At 44.6% G+C, this 26,222-nt stretch overlaps 1 protein-coding gene across 1 annotated transcript; it reads right to left on the bottom strand.

Annotated features, from left to right (window-relative positions):
• Positions 1-986: 986 nt before the first annotated feature.
• On the bottom strand, positions 987-25,360 carry IFNAR1 (interferon alpha and beta receptor subunit 1). The gene is made up of 11 exons (XM_045785539.2): positions 25,185-25,360; positions 20,573-20,696; positions 16,132-16,310; positions 14,030-14,187; positions 13,780-13,918; positions 11,840-11,954; positions 9,091-9,290; positions 8,828-8,985; positions 6,122-6,272; positions 5,088-5,233; positions 987-4,134 (listed from the first exon to the last, which is right to left on the bottom strand). Exons 1-11 carry the CDS (start codon positions 25,312-25,314, stop codon positions 3,895-3,897), a joined length of 1,740 nt encoding a protein of 579 aa, XP_045641495.2. The 5' UTR covers positions 25,315-25,360; the 3' UTR covers positions 987-3,894.
• Between the last annotated feature and the right edge of the window lie 862 nt (positions 25,361-26,222).

The raw sequence follows: 26,222 nt of genomic DNA, 5'->3' as shown, positions 1-26,222 counted from the left end.
AGTGGGACGGGTCTCATGAAGGGTAGGAAACTAGCATGTTTTCTGCATGAAAGGCATCAAATTCTCTCTTCTTGCCTTTTGCCTCTCAGGTGAGGGAAAAGATCCTCCTATTTTTCCACCATCGATATAAATATCCCATGACAAATACCCACATATGTTTATGTGGTCCACATACCTGGAATTCTGCGGTCACCTAAACCCAAGAAAAAATGCAGTGAGAAGAAACTGGATGTTACCAGTACTGGTTAAGTAACAGGGCAGTTCTTGGGCAAGAAATATTTATTAGTATTTACTTCCTTGTTCCTTTTGAAAAAAAAATTGAGGAAGCTTATTAAAAACAGATTATTGAAGGGTCCCCAGCTTGAATATCAGTTGTGTTTAACATCAGATTAAATGTGTCCAGATAGGGGTGCCTGGGTGCCTCAGTGGGTTGAGGGGTCTGACTTCGTTTCGGCTCAGGTCATGATCTCATGGGTTGTGAGATCAAGCCCTGCATCGGGCTCTGTGCTCAGCAGGAAGCCTGCTTTCCCTCTGCCTCTCCCCCTGCTCTCTCTCTAAAATAAATAAATAAATCTTAAAAGAAAAATAAATCTGTCCAGATGGCAGGAGAGATCAATTTACATGTGGGATTGGGGAGTGTCCTTAGAAATTTCTGAGTTTATTCTGGGAGGAGATATTTGCAAAAGGCAGGCAGTTTAGTTGAGGAAAGCAGAGTATGCAACACCATTGCAAACTCATTTAATCAAGGCCGTGCTCCATCCAAGTCTTAAGTTGAGGCTGTGAAAAGGCAAAGGGCAGGCAAATGAGCTCCTTGTCCAGGCGCTGCGGGACAGGACGTCTGTGGTGGTGCCTTCGGGATACTCAACGCTGGACATCGCAACGTTGGGCCCGGGCATCGGCTCCCTCGGCTGTATCTTGTGAAGGCATCAGTTGTAGCACCTTTTATACATGAAAGTTTATTAAGTGTAAGCACGACAACAACGAAATCAAAGACTTCTGGCCCCAGTGTTTATTATGTAAAATTGTTCACCGCAATAGGGCTTGCTTAAGACAAAAACACAAAGACAAGTTTACTGCATAGAAACACTGAACACGTGGTGATGTCCTTCCGCAATTCAACCAACATACAAACATGGTCAGAAGCACCCACTTGGTTCAAACCGTGGATTTCACACATTCGGTAATTATTTCCCAACCAACCTGCACGAGTGAGGAGGGACTGCGCTGCGGCAGATGCTGGGGATACGACAATGAATAAAATAAAAGTCCTTGTGCTCAGAGAGCTTCCGGTCTCGTGGGGGCAGACAGACACCAGACAAAAAACAAATACATACCAGGTCAAGCAGTCACAGGAAGGGGAGGGGAGGAAGGAAGGTTTCTGTACACAGAATTCTTAAGAGCAATCTGGGGCTGCTTTTTAAAGTCGCAGGGGGACGAAAAGATACAAGCTCTAAATTATATTTAAAACATAACATAACCTATAAAGTTTTATAGGTTTTGAATTTCTGGTCAGATTCTAAAGTTCAGAGCTCTGAGCGGCGTTTCTAATTTTCCGATTAGAATCTATACTAGTAAGTAAGTACTTTATGGCTATCCTAATGGCATATGACCCATATCTCATGTGAGGGCAAGGGCAGATGGGAAACACGTGTGTCGACACCCCCATGTCACTATTTACGTGTATATGCACCTCCCCTAGAGACTTCAGGCTGTAATGATACAAATCTATTACATAAATGCTCTGATTATACTCAGCCTCTCCAAGAACTATCAATACCACACTTCTGAGGCAGTTTCTTGGCGCTCCCAAGTACAGGTCCTTCCAAGTAAACCACGCTTCAGAAAGAGCGCTTCTCACTCCTTACCAGTAAGCACCTGCTGATACGCTACAGGCAGCCAGACCATCATGAAGAATGGAAAGGACTGCATTCCCATGTCCAGAACACAAGGCAAACACGCGGGTTTTGGGTCGCTGCCGTTGAGATGCTCGTTCATGGAGAACCCCAGAGGGTCTCCAAACCTGAAAGCATCCACTCCCACATCCTGGGACCTAACGAATCATTTCCTCGGTGTCTTCCGACTGGAATGTCTAAGTTTCCCTCCTCCACGCCCCCAGAGGTACATCCCGGGGGAAGCTTCCGGCTTTTTCCCTGGGCCTGAGCGCTGGACGGGGCCACTGCGTCAGTTTGGGTCAAGAGCCGGGGCTGGTGGCAGGGGTCCTAACACGTCCCTCATCTCCTCTGTGAAGGAGCAAATTTCCACAGACAGGGCCTTTACAGACGGAGGGCCGACCCAGAAGATCTGCCTGAAACTAGGCGTCTCCGGTCAGAAAGATCAAAAGGGGAGCTGTGCTGGGTCACCTTTGGGATTCTCCAGCAGAGACCTGTGTCTCCCAGCGGCCTCCTGGGCCTCCCTGGTCGCCACTAAGCTCTGCCGGCAGCCGGGGCTGCGGGGCCAGGAAGTGCATGGTGTGCCTAGCTGTGGCCATGCCGGGGAGGGCTGCCTGCCACCTTTTCTTCCCCACGGGTGAACCTGGGATGTCAGCAGGGACGACGACAGAAATAACACTGGCCTTAGGTTACGTACGTCCCAGCGCTGCGTAGCTGCAGCTCCCTTCCCTTCGGAGGCCAGCCACTTCCCAGACTCTCTTCCCACCAAGGGTCACCAGGAATAATGTAAGAATACACTCCAGGTGGCCTTTGAAAAACATTATGCAATCCTTAAAATGAGGTTTTCCTCCCACTTACAACTTCCTCCTTACTGTGATAGTAAACACTTTCCTGAGCGCGTGTCAGCGGAGCAGACGGGGACACGTCCTACGCCACACGGTACGGAGCAGCTGGCCCGGTACGAGACATGACCCAGGGAAGTTATGTGTCAATCATATCTCAATAAAACTGAGAAGGGAAAAAACAAAAACCAAGACACAGGTGAGCAGCCCCACAGCATGTTCCTAATTCAAAGCCGACTGGACACATTAATGTTATTTTTCACGAAAGTCACCTGTTCTACTGAATGGTTCTACTTCTTACTCTGTTCTGTTCTGTCAGGAGCATTTTCTGGTCCCCAGGCTTCCTGCATGCACCCGACTAACCTCTACATCCTCCTTTGTCTTCAAATAGCACAGTAACTTCTCTAATTAGACAGTGGTCCCTATCCCTATGACCTCACGGATTGCAAAATCGAATCAGAAGCTACTGTTCTAGGCTGGGAACGAAGCCGTGCGTCAGGAAGTATTAATGTATTAGGAAAAGATGACCTGGTTTGGATCCTAAACCACAGAAGGGATAGGTGACTGTGATGTAGGAGCCAAGGTTTTGGGGACATGTGGACAGGGTTCCCCTGAAAATTGTAAGGATCACATTTCTGGCACGTGTGGACGTTTTCTAGAGTAAGAGATTTTACAGAAAACCAGCAGTAATGGTATCCGGCTTTTCTAAAGAAATTTCCCGAGGGCCTACACTTCGGTGTCAGAAGTATCTAAATACCTGAACTTTAACACTGAGAACGGAGGATGAGTTGGTGACATGGGTGGCCGCAGGCACATGGCGACGGTGTCACCGGACAGGAACACAATGACTCCGTGGGCTTTGCCACAAAGCATCAGTGCAGCGGTACCTGAGATGTCATCAGACAGAGAGCATTTTCTGGACTCCACTCATTTCATCAGTCAGGTCCAGTGACAGGTATTTCAAGGCTCTGCACACGGAGGAGAATAGAGAAGACTTCTGTCCAACAGGTAAGTGCTTGCCTGTATTTTAGGACCGGTGACCCGGAGACGTTTTCCTTCCCGAACAAGCCGGTATCCTCTGCATAGTTACTGAGTGAAGCCGGAGCCCAGGCTTCGAGCGTGGCTCGCACAGAACTCCCGAGTATTCTAGAGCTCGCCTCTGCTCACTCGGTTTCCTGGTGCACGAATTCTTCACTCAATTTGCTTTCACTGCTTTCATCTTCATTAGAATAGTTTCCCGAATCTTGACTGGTTTGGGAATTGTATTTTTTGTGCTCTCCATCAGTTTGGTGAGTTTCTTCTATTGCAATGATAGTGTTTGTATTTTCAATGATAAAACACCTTTCCGTTTGTTCCTCGGACGTGAAAAGGAGGAGATTCCGGAGTGGTTGCTCAGAGAAATACTAATTTAAAAAAAAGGGGAAGAATAGGAACAGATTGTTTAAAATAGTAAGTTCTTAGTTTCAATGGCTTCAGCTTCTTACATCCACTCCCGAGAAAAATCAGGGGTAATGGTTTATATTCATAAACATATTAAAAACCAGCTAGGAGCCTATCAAGTGCCATCTAATGCTTAGAATAGGCCCCTCACGAGTGAGGTCCCGTGCACTTTGGCACTGTCTCGGGGCAGCTACATGAAGAGGACCCAAGAGGGGGTGTAGGGGGCCGGCGAGCACGGGACAGGAAGGAAAGGGGGGCGCGCTGGGACCGTGGAGAGTTTCTCTCAAAATTTTACAGCGTAAGGGCCCTCGCTCAAATTCTCTCAACTGATCAGCTGAAGTTTCACGGGGTTAACACACGCAAACGTACTGCAGCTGATCAACAATTCACTTTCGGGTCTTGCTAGCTCCGAAGCCAGAGCGCCAAGCGGTACTCCCAAGGGAGGCAGCCTCAATTCCTCCCCCAGGGGGACACATCAGGCTGGGTCCCAGGCTTAGGTCTTTGTCATTTAGTGCTTTCATTCGATAAGCCAACCTCACAGGGGGGCCGAACAGCAGCCCATGAGGTGCCCCGAAAGGAGGCTCACGTTCCGTTACTTCATTTTCTGTGATGTCATCCACAGGACGCACTGATAAGGGTGCTGTAGGCTCTGGGTGAGTACCAGCCTTTCTATGATAAAACAAATGCCACGGCAGCCAAACTGAAGAAAAACAGGAGACTAAGGACAAACCTCACTAGTCCATGTTATAGGAGATTAAATGACTGTTTCTAAAGCCAATTTACTGAAAGTGAAGAAAATATTCCAGTCTGTATTATTTTCTGGATATCGAGAAAATGTATATATTCTGTGGAAATCAATATAGTTCCCAATCATTTGAAAGAAAAATCCCCCCATTGACAAAGCAAAGTCACATACCTCATCTATAGCGGAAGGAGGCTTACTTGATGGGAAGAACACATAACCGATACATCTACAGAGAAGTTTCATGACATAGACGACAACCGGGATGGAAAGTAACGCAGCGCACACTCCGGCTATGAGCCAGGTTTTGGAAGTATTTCCTAAAAATAAGTAAGTGATGTTTAGCTTTGACGTAGGTCTCGACACGCAAATCTGTTCACAATGCTGACAGTGTAGGAGGATGGAATGTGGCTACGTGAAAGGAAATACAAAAATCTATGAATGATGAGAAATATTTCTGGTAATCCGGAGCATAAAACAGCTGGAGGTGATGCATGCCTTTTCTTTCTCTCTATTTATAAGTAGGCTCCATGCCCAACGTGGGGCTCGAACTCAAGACCCCGAGATCAACAGTCGCATGCTTTACCGACTGAGCCAGCCAGGCACGCCTCCCACCCCCTTTTTTTAGGCAATGCATTTCCACTGAAAGAGCGGCCTGGCAAGGTGAAGGGTGCAGTGTTGACCTCTAGCTCCCAACGTGCAAAGTGTCCTCTGGCACGCCCGTGACACCGAGCTAGCGTAACTAAAACCATTCCGTGACTAATCAGCATCTCCAAGTCCACACCAGACACTGTAAAACACGAAGTGGGACTTAACCATTCCACCGAACAAACTTCACAACTGGACTAATGAAGTGATTTTCACACGATAATTACATTAAGAATTATGTAAAAAAAAAAACCCAAAACCCTAAAAATAGTCTTATTAAATGCTAAAGAGTAATTATAAAAGGCAGTTAATTATGTACGTATTGGATGAACCATAAAGCATTCAAAACACTGAACTGCGCATTAAAAATATTTTCTAAAACTGAAAGACTTAGCCTGAAGGTCTCCTCTGGATTCATGAAGCTCGTGAAGAAAATATTCTCCTTATACTTTTGTAGCAAGAAGGAAATATTTGACAATTTTCAGTGAAGTGAATTATTTTTTAAAAGTCCAGTTACATTAAAATAACAGAGCGAGAGAGAGATAATGAAAGATTCTGACCTGGTTTTGTTTTCTCGCACACAGTGTCACTGAAAACACTGCTTTTATTCCACTTTTCATCCTGAATGAGGGCTCTGGCTTTGACACAATATGCAGTTAGTGGTTTCAATTTTGGAAAAGTAAAATCAGTTCTTTTATCCACAATTTTTCTCTGTAAGAAAATAAGTAGATCATTGATACAATTTAGTCACCTCATGAAATCAGATAGGGAATGTCGATTTCCTAAATTCTCTAAATACTCAGTCTAAGATCGGCCTCTCCCGGCCACTTAGTTGGTGTATGTTCAAGAAATACACATTTGTTTTTGGGCAACACATTATAACCCATGTCAAACTTAAAAATGTTGCTTCCAAAAAGGAGTATGACATATTCCTAAGACAACTCTAATTGATAAGTACCTGTTGCTTTGGTTTAAATGCCCTTGTACTTCCTCTGCTTGGTGGCAGAGTCGTGAGACGTGGGGGCTCTGGCCTTACGCTGCCTGTATTACGGTATCGCTTACAGCTACGTGGCCTTAGGCAAGTTGTTTCATTTCTCTTGGCCCTATTTCCAGATCCATGAAATGAGGACAATTGCTGCTCCTCCCTGCAGCAGTCAGCTAAGGCCACGACAGTATTGTGTAACAACATCACAAAACAATGACAACAAAATAAAGTCATGCAATGTCACATAATGTGACAAAACACCCCGCGGCTCAAAAACCATTTATTTTTCTCACTCATGCATGTCCTGACTGGCTGTGGAGCCCTTACTGAGGCCGTGTGTCCTCCCCATGTCCCTCATCGTCCTTGGGCCAGAGACCACATGCAGTGTGCTTTCCTCTTGGCAAACGAGAGAAGCCCAAGAGCCAAGCGAAACTGTCCTCACATCACAGCCACCCACGTTCTAACTGTTCGAAGCCTGGCATTAGGGAAGCAATATGAGATATTCCATCCCAAGTGGCTGCTGAACGATTGAATTGATCAGGCAGTCCGGCAGGATTGTTTTGAAGAATGACTGAGACAATTCATGTAAGCTCCTTACCACAGCACCTGATGTGTTAAGCTTTCAATAAATATGAGTTGCTATGATGATGGTAATGACCGAGGTAGCACTGTCTAGACTGGATAGGATGGCAACTGGAATGATTTAATCTCTACTATCTATTTGTTAAGTGATGTGCTAACTGTTTTCATACGTTACATTTTAAGATTAAAAAAAAAAAATGTTTAAGTAATCTCTACATCCAGCGTGGTGGGGCTCGAACCCACAGCCCTGAGATCAAGAGCTGCACGCTCAACCGACTGAGCCAGCCAGGCGCTCCTCCTATGTCACCTCATTTTAAACCTTATAAACATCCTTTAAAAAAAATGGAGTTACTATGACTACCACCCCTTTAGAGAAGAGGAAACAAAAATCTCAGAGAGGTATGCACCCTGCCTAAGGTTACACAAATCGGTGGCTTGAGACACAAATATAGGTTTTCCTGATGTAAGGGCAACTGAGAACTGACTGTAATTCTCAATGGGCTAAATTATGCTTTGGTTACAGTGTGTTCAAATAGTTAAAAGGAAAGTAGCCATGTCATTATAATTTTCTTAGATTTCCAACAGAAAATGAAGTCAAGTTACAGAACGTATCCACCCAACCACCCAAGATTTTTAAAGGCTGATCCCTGGGGCGCCTGGGTGGCACAGTCGTTAAGCGTCTGCCTTTGGCTCAGGGCGTGATCCCGGCGTTCTGGGATCGAGCCCCACATCAGGCTCCTTCGCTGGAAGCCTGCTTCTTCCTCTCCCACTCCCCCTGCTTGTGTTCCCTCTCTCACTGGCTGTCTCTATCTCTGTCAAATAAATAAATAAAATTAAAAAAAAAAAAAAGGCTGATTCCTTGCTTGTAATTCCAGAGGGAAAAGAGATCTAGAATCATGTGGATTACCCGCTGTTGTGTACTGCCTCTGTCCGTGGTTTTTTAATTTTAGTGTTTCAACCCGTGTTTCTAACTCTTTTTTCATGACTCCCCCTGCCAAGGAGACTTTTTAGAGGACTGTTTTCAAATTCTTCCTCTGCCATGAAATTGAAGAGGAAGGAACAGGATTTTGGGCGGCAAAGCTGGACTCTGGAGGCCTATTTGCTCTTGAGGTCCACAAACCACTGTACCGTTTGAGATTCTTTTGCCTCCTGGAGGTGCCCTGCCACCAGGGGGTCTCTGGCAAAGTCTGGAGGTTTTCTGGTTGTCACCACTGGGAGGCAGCACTATGGGCCACCAGTGGGCAGAGCCAGAGATGCCCCGAAATATCCTTGTAACGTACAAGACAGCGACCGCAAGGAAGAACGAGCCAATCTGAACGTCACCAGTGTCGAGAAACTCTGGTTTAGATAAATACCCAGGAATCATGTTAAAAACACAATTTCCTGAGTTCCCTCCCCAGAGATTCTGATTTGAGTAGTAAGAGGCGCAGGGATTGAACGTCAGCCACCGGGATGCCCTGAGGCAGGTGATCTGTAACTACGCCACAGAACAGGGAAAGATGCTAATATTCTTCCTGTTGTAAATATCGGGGTTAATCACAGCCTTAACATTTAAAAATGTCCCTAAAATTTTAACTTCAAGTTTAGTTTCCCCAAAGCCTAGTTACAACCCTACCTTAAAGACTTATAGTTGTTGTTTTTCTTACCTCATTTTACCACATAGTGGGGTTTTTTTTTGTTTTTTTGTTTTGTTTTTTACCTCAGCATTTGAAGTGTTTTCCCAAAATACAATTTCATAAGTTAGTGGGTAAGGATGGTTCATAGCCCTGTTTTCAGGCTCTTCTGTGGCGCTGATATAGACCCGCAGGGAAACATCGTTAGTGGATTTCATGGCAATGACTGGAGGAAGCAGGGTAACTAGGGAAAAAAATGTACAGACACAATGTTCAACTCAGAAAAACAATGTTCAGACTCTGGACCAAATCAGTACAGTACAACCTGAAGTAAAAACTATTGGCTTACTTTGGAATTGAGTATCAAATTTTTCTTCGTTAGACCAAACAGATGTGGTATTTCCATCAGATGCTCGAACACGGATAAGGTAAATTCCTTTTCGGAAAGTATTTTTGGGAAAGACACACTGCGTAGTTCGGACATTTTCACAGTTTGGTATTTGTTTCCATTTATCTGAATTGTCCCCAGGAATCTTTTTTAAATAGGCACTTTTAAGACAAACAAAAATTACAAACATAGTAATTCAGTAAATATTTATGAAATACCTCGAATCTGCTAGACACTGTTAGGGGTTAAGGTTACGGAGGGAAACAGTCCCCACCCTCAGGAAGCCCACCATGCAGTGCAAGAGACACGCATACAAGACAGAGAACCAAGCCCTTGCTCCTGGGTGTGAGAAAGCACTCTTGTACCAGAGCTGACCCGAGCCAGCACACGGGAACCACCGCTGAATTTTCTGGACTGCGGTGAGCCAGTTATTAAAAGCCATTATTACAAATTAAATTACATAAACTTATAAATAAATAGACTGCATTAAAGACAAAAATACTGAAAACTTTTTTTTTTTAATTTATAGCTGGCAGGTCAGAAGCACAGGTGACAAACTGGATTGAGACTCATTTTGTCCTGATTATTTTACTACGTTTTATTATCTATGCTCAGACCTATTCATGTCTATTGTATCTCTATGGCGGAAATAAATACTCTGTAATGGAGTCCTCCTGTGCGTTTCTTCCCAATGCCATGTTCAGTGACATTGTGCTCAAAGGGACCACAGTAGGAGTACTGACATCATGAAAACTGGCAAGAGCTACAAATAAGGCTTTTTTTTTCCTTCTGGAAATCCAGCTGTGAAACATGTTACCCATACACCGGTGGGTAAGTGTTAACATGGAGCTACACGCCACAGTGTGGTGACAGCACGTCTACACAGAATACGGGCACTTCACTGAGCCTGGGGAGGTCAAGTACATTACTCAGAAGCCAACAGCTCAAAGCTGTTGCAACTCAGTTCAAGCCTGGAACTACAATACCCTCTTAACTGGATCTCCCGTCTTCGGCGTCTCTGTGGTCCACACACAACGTGGCAATCTTCCCCCTCCTTGAACACACACCTCCTGTTACCCACCCCTCAATGCAAACTTCTGAATGGCACCCAAATGCCTCATCTTATCCTATCCTATGTATTCAGTGTTCTCTCTCATTGCTCTCCCAGCCCAAATGTACAACTGTTCTCAAGGCAGGGCTTTTCCCATGTGGTAGGCAAAATTCCCAGATGGCCCCCAAGATTCCTTGTGACACCCTGAGCAGAGGGACCAGCTAAGCCAGGCCTGGTCCCCTGACCAGAAGTCACTGGGAGAGAACAGCTCTCTTTAAGCTGTTATTAAATTTGTGGTAATTTGTTACAGAGCAATACCTCTCCACACCCCAAGACCTTAACCTAATTTTCAATCTCTTTGTAGCCTGAGCGTCCCTTGTTCTGTAGCTCTGCCTAACGTGCCTTCTTGTGTCCAATTTTAAAATATGTGATTCACCAATGAAGGCCTTGTTCACATCTCATCTCCCTCCACATGGCTTCTTTGGTCTCTCCAGCCCCATCTACCTTCACATTTTCGATTTCTGTCTCCCTTATAATTTGTAGACCACTCCTCAGCCCCGAACCACCCCTTGCTATGCCACCTCAGCTACCTGCTCTGGATTCCAGGAACCACGTGCTGTATTGCTGTACCTTTACCATCCCTTCGGTGCTTTGTACAGTGTGCCGAGTACCCACAAGAAACTTTGAGACCGGCCACTGGAAACCCCTATCCATCTCTATCTGCGGCCCTAGTACTTAGCATACTTCTGAGACTGAAGTATACACAAAAGATCACTGCCCCGTTTCCAGGTCAGTCAGAGGTTACGGGCGTGTAGGCATGGGAACACGTTTCCATTGCACGACTAACACGGAAAGACAGGCAGAGTTCACCAGAGCAGTCCCCACTTCCCTTGACCCTCAGTTCACTTCCTGCTTCTCTCCCTCCTGTCATTCTTCCTTTCCTGCCCTTGCTATACTTGCCTTTGGTCCCTCTACTCCTCTGCTCTCAATATAGCTTTCTCACCCACCCCCATCCTCCCCACAACCCGCGCCTCCTTCCACTGGATTCGCCTCTTTCTCCCCTACAACTTCTGCCAACACGAGCTCCATGCAGTTCTCGACCACTTCTGCGGGGCTGAGACGCCCTCCAGCGTCGGCGAGAACACAGTTCTGTCCAGCTTCATTTCCCACTGCAGTGATCACTAAAAAATCTGTCAAAACCACGAACATCGTCAAGAAAATGGGAAGGCTAACTTGAAATGAACAAGACAGAGAGACTGGACTGAGATCATTCCAAGGACTCATGGAAAAAGTGAGTTCTGAAGGAAAGGTCAGGGTCACGTGTCAAGTATTCCAGGTTAGGGGAATAAGACATGAAATGAGAAGCACACTTTAAAAAAAAAGAAAAAAAAAAAAGAGCCAGTAAGTACGTGAGATATTATTAACTATGTTCATATTACAACAAATGAAAAAACCAAGGCCAAAAGAGATTAAGGGATTAGCTCAGTGTCATCCAGTTAGTTAATGGGCACAGCAGGGACCAGAATTAAATATCCCGTTTCCAATATGGTATAATCACCTCAAGCAGTCAGCCCCTGTGCCTAGAACTGTAGGGGCTGAAGTGGAGTGAAAGGGACCACAATAAACTGGGCAAAAGGAAACTCATGCGATAGAACTTACTGGAGCCACTGAGCTTGAAAAGTCACATTTTCATATGCGTAATCCCATTTAAGAACATAGATGCGATTTTCAGCATCAACTTGAATATTTTCTGGTGGAGGCAGTTTATTTTCAACTAGAAGACAAAGAATACACAGAAAAGCATATATTTTTACTTTAGTGAGGTAAGATATAGTAAGATTTCTTTTCTTTAGGGGCGCCTGGGTGGCTCAGTCAGTTAAGCGTCTCCTTTGGCTCAGGTCACGATCCCAGGGTTCTGGGATCGAGCTCTGTGTCAGGCTCCCTGCTCAGCCCGGGAGCCTGCTTCCCCCTCTCCCTCTGCCTGCCACTCCCCTTGCTTGTGCTCTCCCTATCTCTCTCTCTGACAATCAAATAAATAAAATCTTAAAAAAAAAAAAAAAGAATTCCTTAAAAAAATTATTTATCTATTTATTTGTAAAGATTATTTATTATTTGAGAGTGACAGTGAGACAGAGCAAGGACGAGTGGGGTGGAGGGGCAGAGGGAGAGGGAGAAGCAGACCCCCCGCTGAGCAGGGAGCCCAATGTGGGGCTCAGTCCCAGGACCCCGGGATCATGACCTGAGCTGAAGGCAGATGCTTAACTGAACTGAGCCACCCAGGTGCCCCCTGCCTTTTTTTAAAAAAAGATTTATTTATTTGAGAGAGAGAGATACGTGGTAAGAATTGTAACAGCTTAACAGCACGGGCAAGAAAAGGCTTCCCTGTTATCGGGAGGTAACAGCTAAGTGAGTTACCTACGCTGTACGTTCACACAACGTGATGGTATGCAGTCATTTAAAAGAACGTGATGGGGCACCCGGGTGGCTCAGTCTGTCAAGGTCTGACTTTGGCTCCGGTTGTGATCTCAAGGTCCTGGGATCAAGCCCCACCGCACTGGGTTCCCCACTGAGTGGGGAGTCTGCTTCTCCATCTCCCCCTGCCACCCCCCTGCAATGCCCGTGATCTTTCTCTCTCAAATAAAATCTTAAAAAAAAAAAGAACATGATAGATTTGTCTGTGCCAACATACAAAGAAATCCTCAACGTAGCAGGTTAAACAAGCAAGTTGTAAGACTGCTCTAGCAGGACCCTATTTTTTAATTTCAACAACACAAACCGGGGGTGCCTGGGTGGCTCAGTCGTTAAGAGGCTGCCCTTTGGCTCAGGTCATGATCCCTGGGGTCCTGGGATCGAGCCCCGCACTCGGCTCCTTGCTCAGCGGGGAGTCTGCTTCTCCCTTTCCCTCTCCCCCTGCTTGTGTTCCCTCTCTTGCTGTGTCTCTGTCAAATAAATAAAATGTTAAAGAAACAAAAACCAAAAAGAACCCCCAAACCAAGAAACGATATACACGTCTGTGTATATGCTGTAAGGCCTGAGAGAAGTAGGAAAGAACGTGAATAACCGCCAGCAGGGCTAATTGCTGGTATATGGAACTGGGGGTAAGGAGGCAGGAGAGGAAAATTTTAAATTCTCCTGTATGTTTGATTTTAAAAACAAAGCATATTAAATTTATGATTAAAATAACAAACAAATCTCAGCTCCTAACCTTTGACCTTAACATTGGCAAGAGGTCACTGGCAAAATATATCAGGATGCTTTCACTTTTTAACGTTTCGCTTATAAAGGTACACTTTTTGGAAGACTAACTGCTCCTCTAGCAACTACTTTCCCCCTTTTGTGGATTCTGAGGAAATAAAAGTAGTTTTTGTCATTAGGAAATATTTAGACTTTTAGGCAGAACTTTCATTACTGTTTACCTGAGACAAAAATCCCCAATACTGTGACTTTTATTTTTACTTACATAAATATTACAATACTTTTATTTTAATATCTATTAAACCTCATATAAACTTCAGCAACCCAGGGGAAAAATGCCAGAATTAATAGATTGCCCATCCGTATATACAGTTACTGAATCTAAAGCATAATTTCCTCCTTACCTGTGGTCTTTATACAATACACAGGACTAAAGACACCAATTTTTCTCGGCAAAAGTCTTGCTTTAACTTTTAAACAGTAAGTGGTCTCTGGTGAGAGTTTATAAATTTTATCTCTGGGGTAAACAGTTTCAGTCCTTCTCTATAACAGAAAACATAGAAGTCTGCTCTTTAAAAAAGGATAAGGTTAAAATTTTGAACAAATTCATGTCCTTTTTCTCTCACACTGAACAAAAGTAAAAAGAATGCTTACGTCTCCACTTGAAGAGTTTTTCCAGATCTCTAAGCTGTAGGTAAAGCTTGAGCTATCCAGAGACCACATGCCACGACCTTTTGTTCCAGGTGGGGTGATGTTTATTATTATTGCCTTATCTTCGGCTTCTAAATGTACTTTTGGGGGACCAATTTGAGCTGTAAAAAAATGAACACGTTTACTATATAACTTCATTAATACAGGCTTGAAACATTCATTCAGCAAATAATTCTGAGCACTGCATATGTGCCTGGTATAGTACCACACAGAAAGTTTCTCACGGAGCTTAACTCTTTAGTGGGGGATATGGGCATAAACCCCCAAAAGACAAATGTGTATGTCGTGTGTGCTGTAAGGAAAAATGAAGTAACATAAGGGAGAGAGGATGGTGGCAAGAGCTGCTTCAGATAAGTTAGTCAGGAACAGCCTTTCTGCGACAATTGAGCTGAGGCCTGAATAACGTGAGGGAGTCAGTCAGGCAAATTATCTAGGGAAAGAGTATTCTAGGCTGAGCCTCCAAGGTGGGGAATGCACTTCACACTCTCAAGAGACAATAAGGAGGCTCAGGTAGCTGAATGGTTGAAAATGAGCTCAGAGAAGTAGCTAGAAGCCAGATAACAAAGGAAGAGCTCTGTAGTTAGATTCGGGATGTTACTGGAGGGCTGAGACTGGAGGAGTGCCATGCTGTGATACGTTTTGGAAAGATCATCATGGTTCATGCACGAGGAAGCAGGGAGGCCAAGAAGAAGCTACTGCAGTAGCTCAAGAGATGAGTGAGAGTGGTTTGGTGAAGCCTGGTCGCAGGGGTGGACGCGACACGGGATCCACTTCGGGATACAGCCCGAAGATGGACTGTTCAGAATGTACTGACAGACCGGATGCAGGGCCTGAGGAAAAGCAATGCCAAAGACGACTCCAAGGCTCTTGGCCTGAGCAAATAAAACAGGTGCTGTCTGTAGCGGGGATGGAAAAGTCCGCAAGAGGAACAGGTTTTGAGGGGGAAAATCAAGAGCTCTGGTTGACCAGATGACCTAGACGCCCAAGCAGAGACGTCTGTTGAAAGTGAGCTGGTGATACAGTATAAAGATAAGGGGAAGGAGCGGGGCTGGAAATGTACGTCTGGGCTTTTCCCAAGAGCACACAGACGGGACTGAAAGCCGTAAGATTCCCAGTGAACCGAGTATAGAATGAGAAGAGGTCTGACAACCTGGCCCCAAAGTAGTCCATCACCGAAAGGTCTGGGAGGTCAGGAAAAAGGGGCAAAGGAGGGATGGATGGGCAGGAGGAGAGCTGGCAGGGAGCAGGGCCTTGGAGATCCAGAAGTGGATGGGTTTCAAGTGATAAATGAGGTGCTACACAGGAACTGAGCCCAAAGAGAGCAGGGAACTCACTGGGCATTGAGGAGGTCACCAGAATCCTTGACAAGAGTGGTTTCTGTGCAGCGAGGAGGAACGGAGCTCGAAGGCACAGGGCCACAGAGACAGTGGCAGGCCAAGAAGCACAGAGAGGGACAGAGATCATTCTTCTTCGGAGTTCTAACAGAGGGCCAGGGTTCCCAATTGTTTTGGTCTTGGGAGCCCTTCACACTCAAAGAAACTGAGGGTCTGAAAGAGCTTTGGTTTAGATGGATTACGTCTTTCAATATTTAGCATATTAAACATTAAAAATGATAACATTTTCAAATATTAATTCATGAACACATAATAATGGGAAACCCACTGCGCTGTAACAAATATTTGTTATAAAAAAAGAATTACATTTTGCAAAGCAGATGTAGCGAGAAGAGTGGAGCTGTGTCACATCTCGTCCCAATTTCATTAATGTCTGGCTTAAAAAAGACAGATGTTATCTCCCACTCGCTTCTGCCAAGTCAGTCAGTTGGTCTCCCTGTCACCTATCAACCTCTGGGATACTCCAGTGAATACTCAAGACAGAATGAAAAGGAAGGGGCAGGTAAGTCTTAGAATTATTATGAAAAAAGTTGGGCTTTTTTTTTTTAAATGGGAGCTTTTACACCATGCATATGAAAGGGCTTGGGAAGTGAGCTGTGATGCGAAGTTCATGAGGAATACCCTGGAATTCGGGGGGCAACTTCTACTTACCTTTTCCAAATAGGGTGAATGAGTCAACATAATGCCACGGAGAAGTGTTATTTCCCTCCTCTGCTCTTATTCGCAACTTAATTTCTTCGTAAATATTGAGCTTGAGTGAAGAAAAGTTGCATTTGGTATTGGCAATAGACTGACATCCAGGCAATTTTAACCAAGTATCATTTTCAAGTCTTTAAGATAAAAAAGGAGATGAATGAATAAGCAAATGTATAAATACAAAAGACTGTCAAACGTTTCTGTTTACTAAAAATAGAAACTATTATAAAGCTAGGCTAAGTAGTTATTCTATTTGAGTTAATGTCCTGTTAACATTTTAGTTGCAACATGGCACTCCTGGCCAGCCCATATATGCCAAGTTATTATTTAGAAAAAGTGGAATCATTCTGATGGTTAATTTTTTGATACAGTTCTATAATTTTGTGACCGGTTGCATTAGAATTTCAAAGAAGCAGAGAAAGAAATAACCTAGAATGTCAGAAAGAGTGGACTTAGTGTCAGCTTTGTTAAAAACAGTTGTGTGGGGGCGCCTGGGTGGCACAGCGGTTAGGCGACTGCCTTCGGCTCAGGGCGTGATCCCGGCGTTATGAGATCGAGCCCCACATCAGGCTCCTCCGCTAGGAGCCTGCTTCTTCCTCTCCCACTCCCCCTGCTTGTGTTCCCTCTCTCGCTGGCTCTCTCTATCTCTGTCAAATAAATAAATAAAACCTTTAAAAAAAAAAACAAAACAGTTGTGTGACTTTGGACCAATTACTCTGTATTTCTGGATCTTTTCCTTCCTGAAAACTTGGTGACTGGATGTGATGATTCCCTTCTAAACTTCTCTGACTAGATTTATCAGACCAAGGAAAGACCTCAGAATCAGCAGGGTTGGAGAATTTCCTCTGTCTTCATCAAAACCAAACCGTCCCTTCTGCTAGCTGTCTGGAGTAATTCTTCCTCCTACATCACTAGAGACAAAGGACTTAAAATGTTGATACAAACTGACAAATTCCTTGTTTAGTCCATTAAAAAGTAGAACTGGTCGATATTAGATTCTTCAAACACATGAAAAAATCAAGAAAGGACATGTTGCCATATGTCACTCTGGCCTATCCAGGAGGCTGACGGGAAGGCGAGAGACAGAAAACAAACTTGTTAGGTTTCGAAATTTTTGCCTATGTGAAGCCCTGTCTACCTTAAACCAGGCAGAGAAACTCTCCTCTGAGAAGGCGTTTCTGTCAAGACTGAGTCATAATTTCTAGCACGAGCTGCTTTTCGGAGGGAAAGGGGGCAGAGGCGGGAGGGGTAATATTGTAGACTTCATTTTAAAAATGCTTCAAGATAACAGACTCCGGGGATGAGCGGTCCACATCATTTCTGTGCTGACCCAAATATCAGTCCATCTCATTTTTCAAAAAGGAAACATTTAAAAAAATGACTGAAAATATACACTGGCATATGGGAAGCTTCATTCCTGGCCAGTTTCCCTTCCCACTTCTCTGAGCTGTGAGGCTAGAGCCTGCATTTAATGATACCATTCCTCAGAAACTCCTCCCCAGCAGAATCTATGTTAAAAAATCCAGAAGCTCATATTATAAACCGAAAACCTTATAAAAATTGTAAAACTAAGCCCTGAATGGTTCCAACCCGCTCTCCCTCTTCCCCTCTACCTTTCCTGTTCCGGGAGGTACAGAAGCTCACTCGATTCCAATGCTTTTGTATTTTAAGGGAGCTACTGCAGTGGTAGCTGCTTTTATAGTATCTTAAAACAAACAAACAAACAAACAAACAACCCCCCCACCAATCCCAACTTTATCATATATTTAGATCAGAACAGAACATGATTCGAGAATGAGTATGTAACCAATATAAAATTCAATTCATAAAATCCGTGCCATAATATAATTACAGGCGACCTTTGTCTTTCCCATTCACTGATACATTCTAACTACCCACGAGAGTGTTTAGCATACAAGGCACACAATCTTTATTGAATGACAGAATGAATACTAAACACTACATACATCATAATAAATTTTAGACGTAGGTCACAAACACTGATGTCTCAGCATGTGTTCTGCAGACACTGGAATCCTAACAGCTTACTTGGGTGTCTGTGGAACATTTACCTCCAGTGGTATCCGTCCTATGTTTGGAGAAACACTACATTAAGGGGCGTCTGGTTGGCTCGTCCGACTCTTGATTTTGGCTCAGGTCATGATCTCGGGGTCCTGAGATCGAGCCCCATGTGTGCAGCTCTGAGCTGGGGCATGGAGCCTGCTTGGGATTCTCTCTCTCTCTCTCTCCCTCGGTCCCTCCCCCCCACTCACACTTTCTCTTGGTCTAAAAAAAAAATCTTTTTTTTTTAATTAAAAAAATACTTGTTTGCTGCCGCTATTAACTACACTTCCATTAATCACTCCACGCCACTGTTCTGAGCACTCTGCATACAATTGTTCTTCTATACTTCTATAACCTTCTATGTTAGATACCTTATTAGGGTGAGGGGGCAGGGGGAGTCCCATCCCAGTTTGCCTGGGGCGGTCCTGGTTTAAGCTTGTTGCTCCAGCTTATCTAAAGTTAACTGCCCCTTGTAACTCTCAAAAGTGTCTTGGTTTGGATGATAAATTATATATGCTCTTATTAGTTTTTATCACGACTTAACAGACAAGGAAACACTGATAGACTACATAGCAAGGGACGGCTTGGCACCCAAGCAGCCTGGCTCAAGTCCACAGCACACTATATTATCGCTGTCCTGTCTCCCTAAACTTGTAGTCTGGCATATTTTTATAAGGCAAGTATTTATAAAGCTAGTGGAACAGAGTAGAATGAGAACATATTGAAATAATGCATTTGATGCTAACGTCAGAATGAAAGGATAAAGGCAGACTATTTCGGACTGGAGAATTTAGTATAAGCAATAGGACACGTGGAGGAACAATACGAGGGCACTGCCTATGTTCTTTACTGAAAGGGTAACTTTATTTTTTAAAAAAGATTTTATTTATTTATTGGAGAGAGAGTGAGTGAGAGAGAGAACAGGAGCTGGGGTGGAGGGTGCAGAGGGAGAGGGAGAAGCAGACTCCCCACTGAGCAAGGAGCCCCACATGGGGCTCGATCCTGGGACTCCAGGATCATGCCCTGAGCCGAAGGCAGATGCCCAGCCGACTGAGCCACCCAGGCGCCCCTGAAAGGGTTAACTTTATTTTTTATTTTTATTTTTTTTAAATATTTTTTTTTTAAAGATTTTATTTATTCATTTGACAGAGATAGAGACAGCCAGCAAGAGAGGGAACACAAGCAGGGGGAGTGGGAGAGGAAGAAGCAGGCTCATAGCAGAAGAGCCTGATATGGGGCTCGATCCCATAACGCCAGGATCATGCCCTGAGCCAAAGGCAGACGCTTAACCGCTATGCCACCCAGGCGCCCCGAAAGGGTTAACTTTAAATAAGAGTATCTGAAACAATCTTTGTTATAACTAAAATAATTGTTTAATAAGAAAATTCTGAACTAAAGCAAGGAATGAAATGGACAAAACTCAAAGTTCAATTTAAAGAAAATCTCTAGAGATAATTCTCAAATGATGAATTCCGAGAAAAACTACAGACGTTGTGTCCGTGTCTACATATATGTACACATACACACGCAGGCGCATAAACAACTAAGCTGCGAAAGTAAATTAATCTCACCGTTCTATTAATGATCAACTGCAGAACTGAGTGTCAGGGCTGTGGTTGAAGGGGGGGTCCCGGTTCTGGGGGTCCTACACCCTGTTTCTTCACTGCCCAATTACCGGCCGCTTTTTCTCGGACAGGGATCATTGTTAGCACACAGGGCCCTGACACCCAAAGCAAAGTACTATACTCCCTGAGCTGTGTTCTTTCTGGAATCCTTTCTCCTGCAACTCCCCACCTGCCCATCCTCTTGGCAGCTATGAGGCAGAAAGTTAGCGCTAGGGAGAAGGCAGAAACTCCCGAAACAAGAGTCTTGGAAATGCAGGATCCAAGATACTAATAAATTTTACCTAAATTAAACATTGTGTATGATGGGGATAATAAAAAAGCCTGACCATAGGAGAACTGGGGGTCTATTTCAAGACCATGGATAGACCTTTTGGGGCCCTCTCCCGTATCCTCAAAACGTGTTCTAGTTCGGATCCTGATTTATACTCAAAGAAGGTGGTGGTTCTAGAAGAGAGAAGGTAGTAGGGCTGTGTCCATAAAGCTGCCTGCCATCCTCGTCCCCCAAATCTCTTTTGCTACCACACCCAAAGACGAATTGGACTAAGTCTCTAGTTGTAGAAATGAGGTTATAAATACTACGTAGACATAACGTTTCCCTAAAAGATGGAAAAACCGATTGTTTCCCAAGTCTGAGAAATAAATGATGGTGTTACAATTTTCAAAATTATTCAGGTGATTCTTGCAAATCAATCAATAGAGTCACGTACGTTTGATAATCTGCTGAAAAAGTCACATTCCTGACAGATGGACTGCTCCCGTCCCATCTCAGGATAAAGGTATCATCAACGATGTAGACCTCTACATTTTGAGGAGACTTTAGATTTGTTCCTCCTAGAAATAAAGGGACCACGAAAGAAGACAGTTATATATACACTGCAGATAGTCTCAAAAATGTTATTCTTCCTTTGACGTCACTGATTAAAGAATGAATACATTCAAATATAACAAAGTATATACAAAAATCTAAAAAAATCCTAATAGTTGCTCTCAGCACAGGGAGGCTGCTAATTATTTATTTAATCTCTGCATTTGAGAGAGCTAGATTGAGGTTTTTTAATCTATAAAAATTAAGCCTTATATGTCATATATATCTCAGTAAAGCTGGAAAAAATAAAGAAAATCAGCATTGATCTTTTAATTGAAAGTCTCTTTACCCAAAAAGTACAAAAACACCAATTCAGAGGGATACACGCACCCCTATGTTTATAGCAGCATTATTTACAAGAGCCAAGTTATGGAAGCAGCCCAAGTGTCCATCGACTGATGAATGGATAAAGATGATGTGATACACACACACACACACACACACACACACACACACACACTGGAATATTATTCAGTCGTAAAAAAGAATGAAATTCTGCCACTTGCCAACAACATGGATGGAACTAGAGAGTATTATGCTAAGCAAAATAAGTCAGTCAGAGAAAAACAAATATCATATGATCTTACTTATATGTGGAATTTAAGAAACAAAACAAATGAGCATAGGAAAAAAAAAAGAGAGAGAGAAAGGCAAACCAAGAAACAGACTCTTAACTCTAGAGAACAGACGGATGGTCACCAGAGGGGAGGGGGTTTCGAAATGGGTGAAGGGGATTAACGACTATACTCATCACGATGGAAAAAAAAAAAGACCTTCCACCGGCAAAAAGATTACAACTGGCTGGAAGCTCAGATGACGGCTGGCATTTTTTTAGCAATTAAGGTAAAAGGAAAAAAAAAGAAAAAGAAAAAAATAGTCTCTGTATAAAAATTTTCTTTGATCTTAGAAGTGATGTAAGGGCTATAAGGTTCAACTGTTTAAAGGCCTCAGTTTGGTTTCACATCCTCTAGTTAGGCTTCATATATTCTTTTTTTTTTTTTTTTTTTTTTTTTAGATTTTATTTATTTATTCGACAGAGATAGAAACAGCCAGCGAGAGAGGGAACACAAGCAGGGGGAGTGGGAGAGGAAGAAGCAGGCTCCTAGCAGAGGAGCCTGATGTGGGGCTCGATCCCAGAACGCCGGGATCACGCCCTGAGCCGAAGGCAGACGCTTAACCGCTGTGCCACCCAGGCGCCCCAGGCTTCATATATTCTGATAGAGAATCCAACAGCTGTATGATTTCAAAGTTAACAGCTAGTCACAGAAACCCAATATTCACTTGACAAAATCGAGAGACAGTGGTATGAATGGTTATCACGTCAGCCAAGCCCTACAGGAACTTGTAAAGGTGTTCGTATCATGCCGGAACCCTTCTGTTTAAGGATTTCCGTCTAGGGATCTATTATTTCTGATACCTCTAGCACGGATCTTCTCTGAGTTCTATGTCCTCTCTTCTTTTTCTCTTTTGGCCCCTCCAACCTGCGTTTTTCTTCCTCTCTGATTACCCAAATGCTCCAAGACCCGTTCGAGTTTGACCCCTTACAGAAAATCTTCCATTAATACTGCATGCAGCTCCTGCTAAACTTGCTCTTTCCTTACAGGCTGAAGCATCAGTCCCTACTGCTCGGTTTCACACTAAAGCAGACGTACTCAGCACAGTAGCTGAGGTCTAGTAGGATCTCAAAACTTGCTAAATGAAGATGTTTAAAAAACAAACAAAAAAACCACAACGAATTGCTTCTTAGCATTAAACACAAATCCCCAATCAGATCCCAAGTTTCTTAAGGGCAGGGTCTATACAGCTTCATACTCAATCTGCATTTTTCAGAGTACTCAGCATAGTGCTGGGTTCACAGGAGTTTCTTCAATAGCACAAAGGGCTGATCTTTCACTACGATAAGCTACAGTTTTTAAAAGGCCAGCTTCTAAATTTATCTCTTGTTTAATATTTCCAGCCTTTACTTCTGCCTCGGGGCAAGCATGTTACCTCCTTCTATGGTAGAAAGAAGTCCTTATGTAGAACTTTCTTTATTGGGACTGCCTCCTCTATTTTCCAGCTAGACATATTGTGGCATGGAGTCCAAAGGGGAGGAGCTGAGAAAACATATTCCGAATTTTTTTTTTTTTTATTTGGGGAGCTCTTCTTTGAGTCTCCCCTCCCTCAATTTTCCTTTTTACACTTATTTTCTCTGAGACTTCATCAAAAAGAATACTTTCCTTACTCCACTCCTCTAAACTTAATTCTCATCCCCTTTGTTGTGACTGTATAGAGTCTATGCAGCCAAAGGGAGTGACTGGGCTTACAGAAATCAACAAAAGATCTGATGGCATTTGTCGTCTCTGGTCTAGACTAGTCTAATTCCACTAACTCTCTGGGCCTTGAGACAGAAGACATCTGATGGGGTAGAGCCAGGGATTTCCTCTGGGATGCAGTCCTTCTTCTGCTAAAGGAAAGAGACCCTGCAGTTAGGGGCATCTTGGCATTTGGGAGACCAACAAGTAACTGACTGATTAACGGTCAGGGACGTGGAAATAGTTATTACACAGCATTTTCGATTTCACAGAATTCGCTCTATTCGTATTAGCAATATCCTTTTGAAAATAGTCTATTTCGGGGCGCCTGGGTGGCACAGCGGTTAAGCGTCTGCCTTCAGCTCAGGGTGTGATCCCGGCGTTATGGGATCGAGCCCCACATCAGGCTCCTCCGCTAGGAGCCTGCTTCTTCCTCTCCTGCTCCCCCTGCTTGTGTTCCCTCTCTCGCTGGCTGTCTCTAGCTCTGTCAAATAAATAAATAAAATCTCAAAAAAAAAAAAAAAAGAAAGAAAATAGTCTATTTCACCTTTGTAGTGTGTAAGATCTATAAATCGGCACTTATTCCAATACATCTACTTCCACAATTGGTTGCTTGCAACCTTTCACATTCCTGTGGATGATCAGAAACGATTTACTATCTTTTTAAGTCTGATATAAATCCAAACACATACGTCCATACCAATATAAATTTCCTCCCATATTCTGGATAATTTTCTTAGGCTAGGGTCCTAGAACTACATTTACTAGGTTTAAAAGTATGAATATTTTTAGGACTTTGAAAGAGCAACATTAGGATCTCTAGTTTGGGTTAACATTTTATTTAGTTTTGAACATTTTACTGTTACTTTGAGGAAAAAAGTACACTAGTTAGTTGAAAGGTAACTAGGTACTTAACAAATAACGATGGATAATTGAGAATTTCGATTGTCTAACCCTTAGGAAAACAGACTAAGCAGCCTGATCCCCAGGGTTTAATTTCCCATTCTGCCACTGGCTAGCTGCATGGCCTTAGGCAAGCCATTCAGTCTGTTTGCTTTTCTGTAAAATGAGGATATGGTGTGTAGCTTTGTAATGAAAACTAAATGACTCTATACCTTTAAAACACCTAGAGAATTGCCTGGCACATGGTTAAGAGTACAATAAATGCTAACTGTGTATAAGTTTATTTTAGCAGCTCTCCCCTAATTTAGATTAAAATAAGGGTCTTAACATACCTCCTCTTGGAATGCTACTTTCCTGTGAAAATTCTGGGGAAGTTCCTTTTATATCACAGCACAATGAGCTGAATACAAAAATTTCAAGAACAAAACACTTCAAAGAAATTACCAGGGTTATACCAGGACCATAGTACCCATATACTATATATACTATATTTAAGGAAGAGTTTGAGAAATAGGATACCATTGTAGCATACGGGGGTGCGGTTTTCTAAGCTAACAGTTAAGGATTTTGAACCTACCGGGCGGCCTCACTGACCCCTTGGATTCCTGCCCTTGGGTGCTAGTCCCTCTCTCTCTCTGGGTACCCTCCCCACTACGAAGTCAACCTTCTAACAGTTGCCATTCCCCCATGCGTCCCAGTTAAGAATCAATAAAGGAAGCAAACTAGCCTGGTGGTCCCGGCCTCTATTTTGGTTGCGTATTTTTCTTTTATTATTACTTTCTATTAGACTGCATGAGTCCTGAGGGCAGCGAAATTCTTGCAATCCTTACCCCCTCCCCTGTGGGGCTGAATAACTGTTTCCCTAACTGAGACAATGTTTCAGGAACAGCAACACAACTCACCGCTAAGGCCTTGTTTATTACTTAAGGGTCCAGCCCGGTTACCGGATTTTTCGAAGAGAAACGAAGTCCACAGGAAGGCTCTCGCTCACCCAGCACCCCGGCGGGGGAAGCCCACAGAGCCGGCGGGGAGGGCGTCCCCTGAGCGGGGACAGGTACGCTGGCCCCCAAGCAAGCGCCATGGGAGGATCCTTGGAACACCATTGCCTCCAGATTTTCGATCTGAACGCTGTGACCCCGGACCAGCAGAGGTCTCCCGGACAACACGCCGGCCTCCCGGGGCCAAGGCTTCCAACGCCCCCCACCGCCCAGCCTCTCGCCCCGCCCCGGGCCTGGGCCGGGACCCCTCGTCTCTCACCTGCGGCTGCGGGCAACATCCACGGGACCCCAGCGACCAGCACCAGGGTCGTCGCGCCCAGGAGGGCGAACATCGTCTGTGGGCCACCGCTGGCCGAGGAAGTCACATCCTCGGTCACCTCGAGCAGCATCAAACTACGCGAGGAAACCCTAGGCGCAAGGGCCGTCCCCTGCCTCCGCCCCCGCCCCCGCCCCCGCCCCGCCTCTTCCTTCCTCCCTGCCCCGCCTCTCCCTTCCCCGCCCATCCGCTCTCGCCCCGCCTCTCCGCGCACGCGCGTCCCCTCCGCGCTCTCCCAGTCTTTCCGCGCACGCGCCGCCCTACGAGTCTAGCGCGCTAGTGCGCTCCGGTGAGGAGGGGGTTGGGCTGCGCGTGCGCGCCTGGAATCGGGGTGTGCCTCCTGTTGTCCTCCTCGCTCCCCGTCTTTACCGCCAGTGACCGCCCACGGCGGTCCACCCTCTCTTTCCGGAAAGGCTACGCCTAATAGGAGACCTTGACCCAAACGCGAGCGCGGCGTGTGCTGACTCAGGCCTTGCGGCGGTGGAGTTACCCAACCCCTGCCCTCTGATTGCGGCGGAGGTGGCCGCTGTCAGTCCTCGCTCTCCCCCTCCGGGTCGCGGACACCGCGGCCGTGGAAAGCGGAGTTGGGGCGACTTGGTTAAGGGAGGCAGGAATGAGGAAGCTGGCGAGGGGGCCAGGCCGTTTTCTGTGTGCAGAGCGCTGTGAGCGAAGGGCAAGAGTGTCCAGAGTTAAGCCAAGAAGCGTCGAGCACTCGTTTTCAGGGGGACCTGGCCGAGGATCTCACGGGACGGCTGGAGAAAGTCGTGACAGCGTCGGGGTTTTGGGATGGTCTCCAGAACAGCTGTCTCTAAGCAGTTTCGATCGCTTGCCCTTATCTGTAAACAATTTGGGTCCACCATTCAAATCGTTATTTAAATGCTTTAATGGTAGATTATGTATATTGTTAAAATACGCAAAACGAAAAATATAAAGGATGAGAGATGAACTAATCATGCTTAGCTGTTAATTACAGCTAAACAG

The sequence above is a fragment of the Ursus americanus genome, chromosome 4, assembly GCF_024610735.1.
Source record: "Ursus americanus isolate L20-20 chromosome 4, mUrsAme1.1.p, whole genome shotgun sequence".
Lineage (NCBI taxonomy): Eukaryota > Metazoa > Chordata > Mammalia > Carnivora > Ursidae > Ursus > Ursus americanus.
The sequence above is the reverse complement of the archived record's forward strand: the minus strand, read 5'-3'. Positions and strand labels throughout refer to the sequence as shown.

Coding starts and splice junctions, on each gene's coding strand:
- IFNAR1 (XM_045785539.2), bottom strand. CDS start 25,314: ATGCTGCTCGAGGTGACCGAGGATGTGACTTCCTCGGCCAGCGGTGGC. Junction 16,311..20,572: donor TTTTCAGCAGATTATCAAAC/GTACGTGACTCT, acceptor TTTATCTTAAAG/ACTTGAAAATGATACTTGGT. Junction 5,234..6,121: donor GTGCGAGAAAACAAAACCAG/GTCAGAATCTTT, acceptor ACTTATTTTTAG/GAAATACTTCCAAAACCTGG.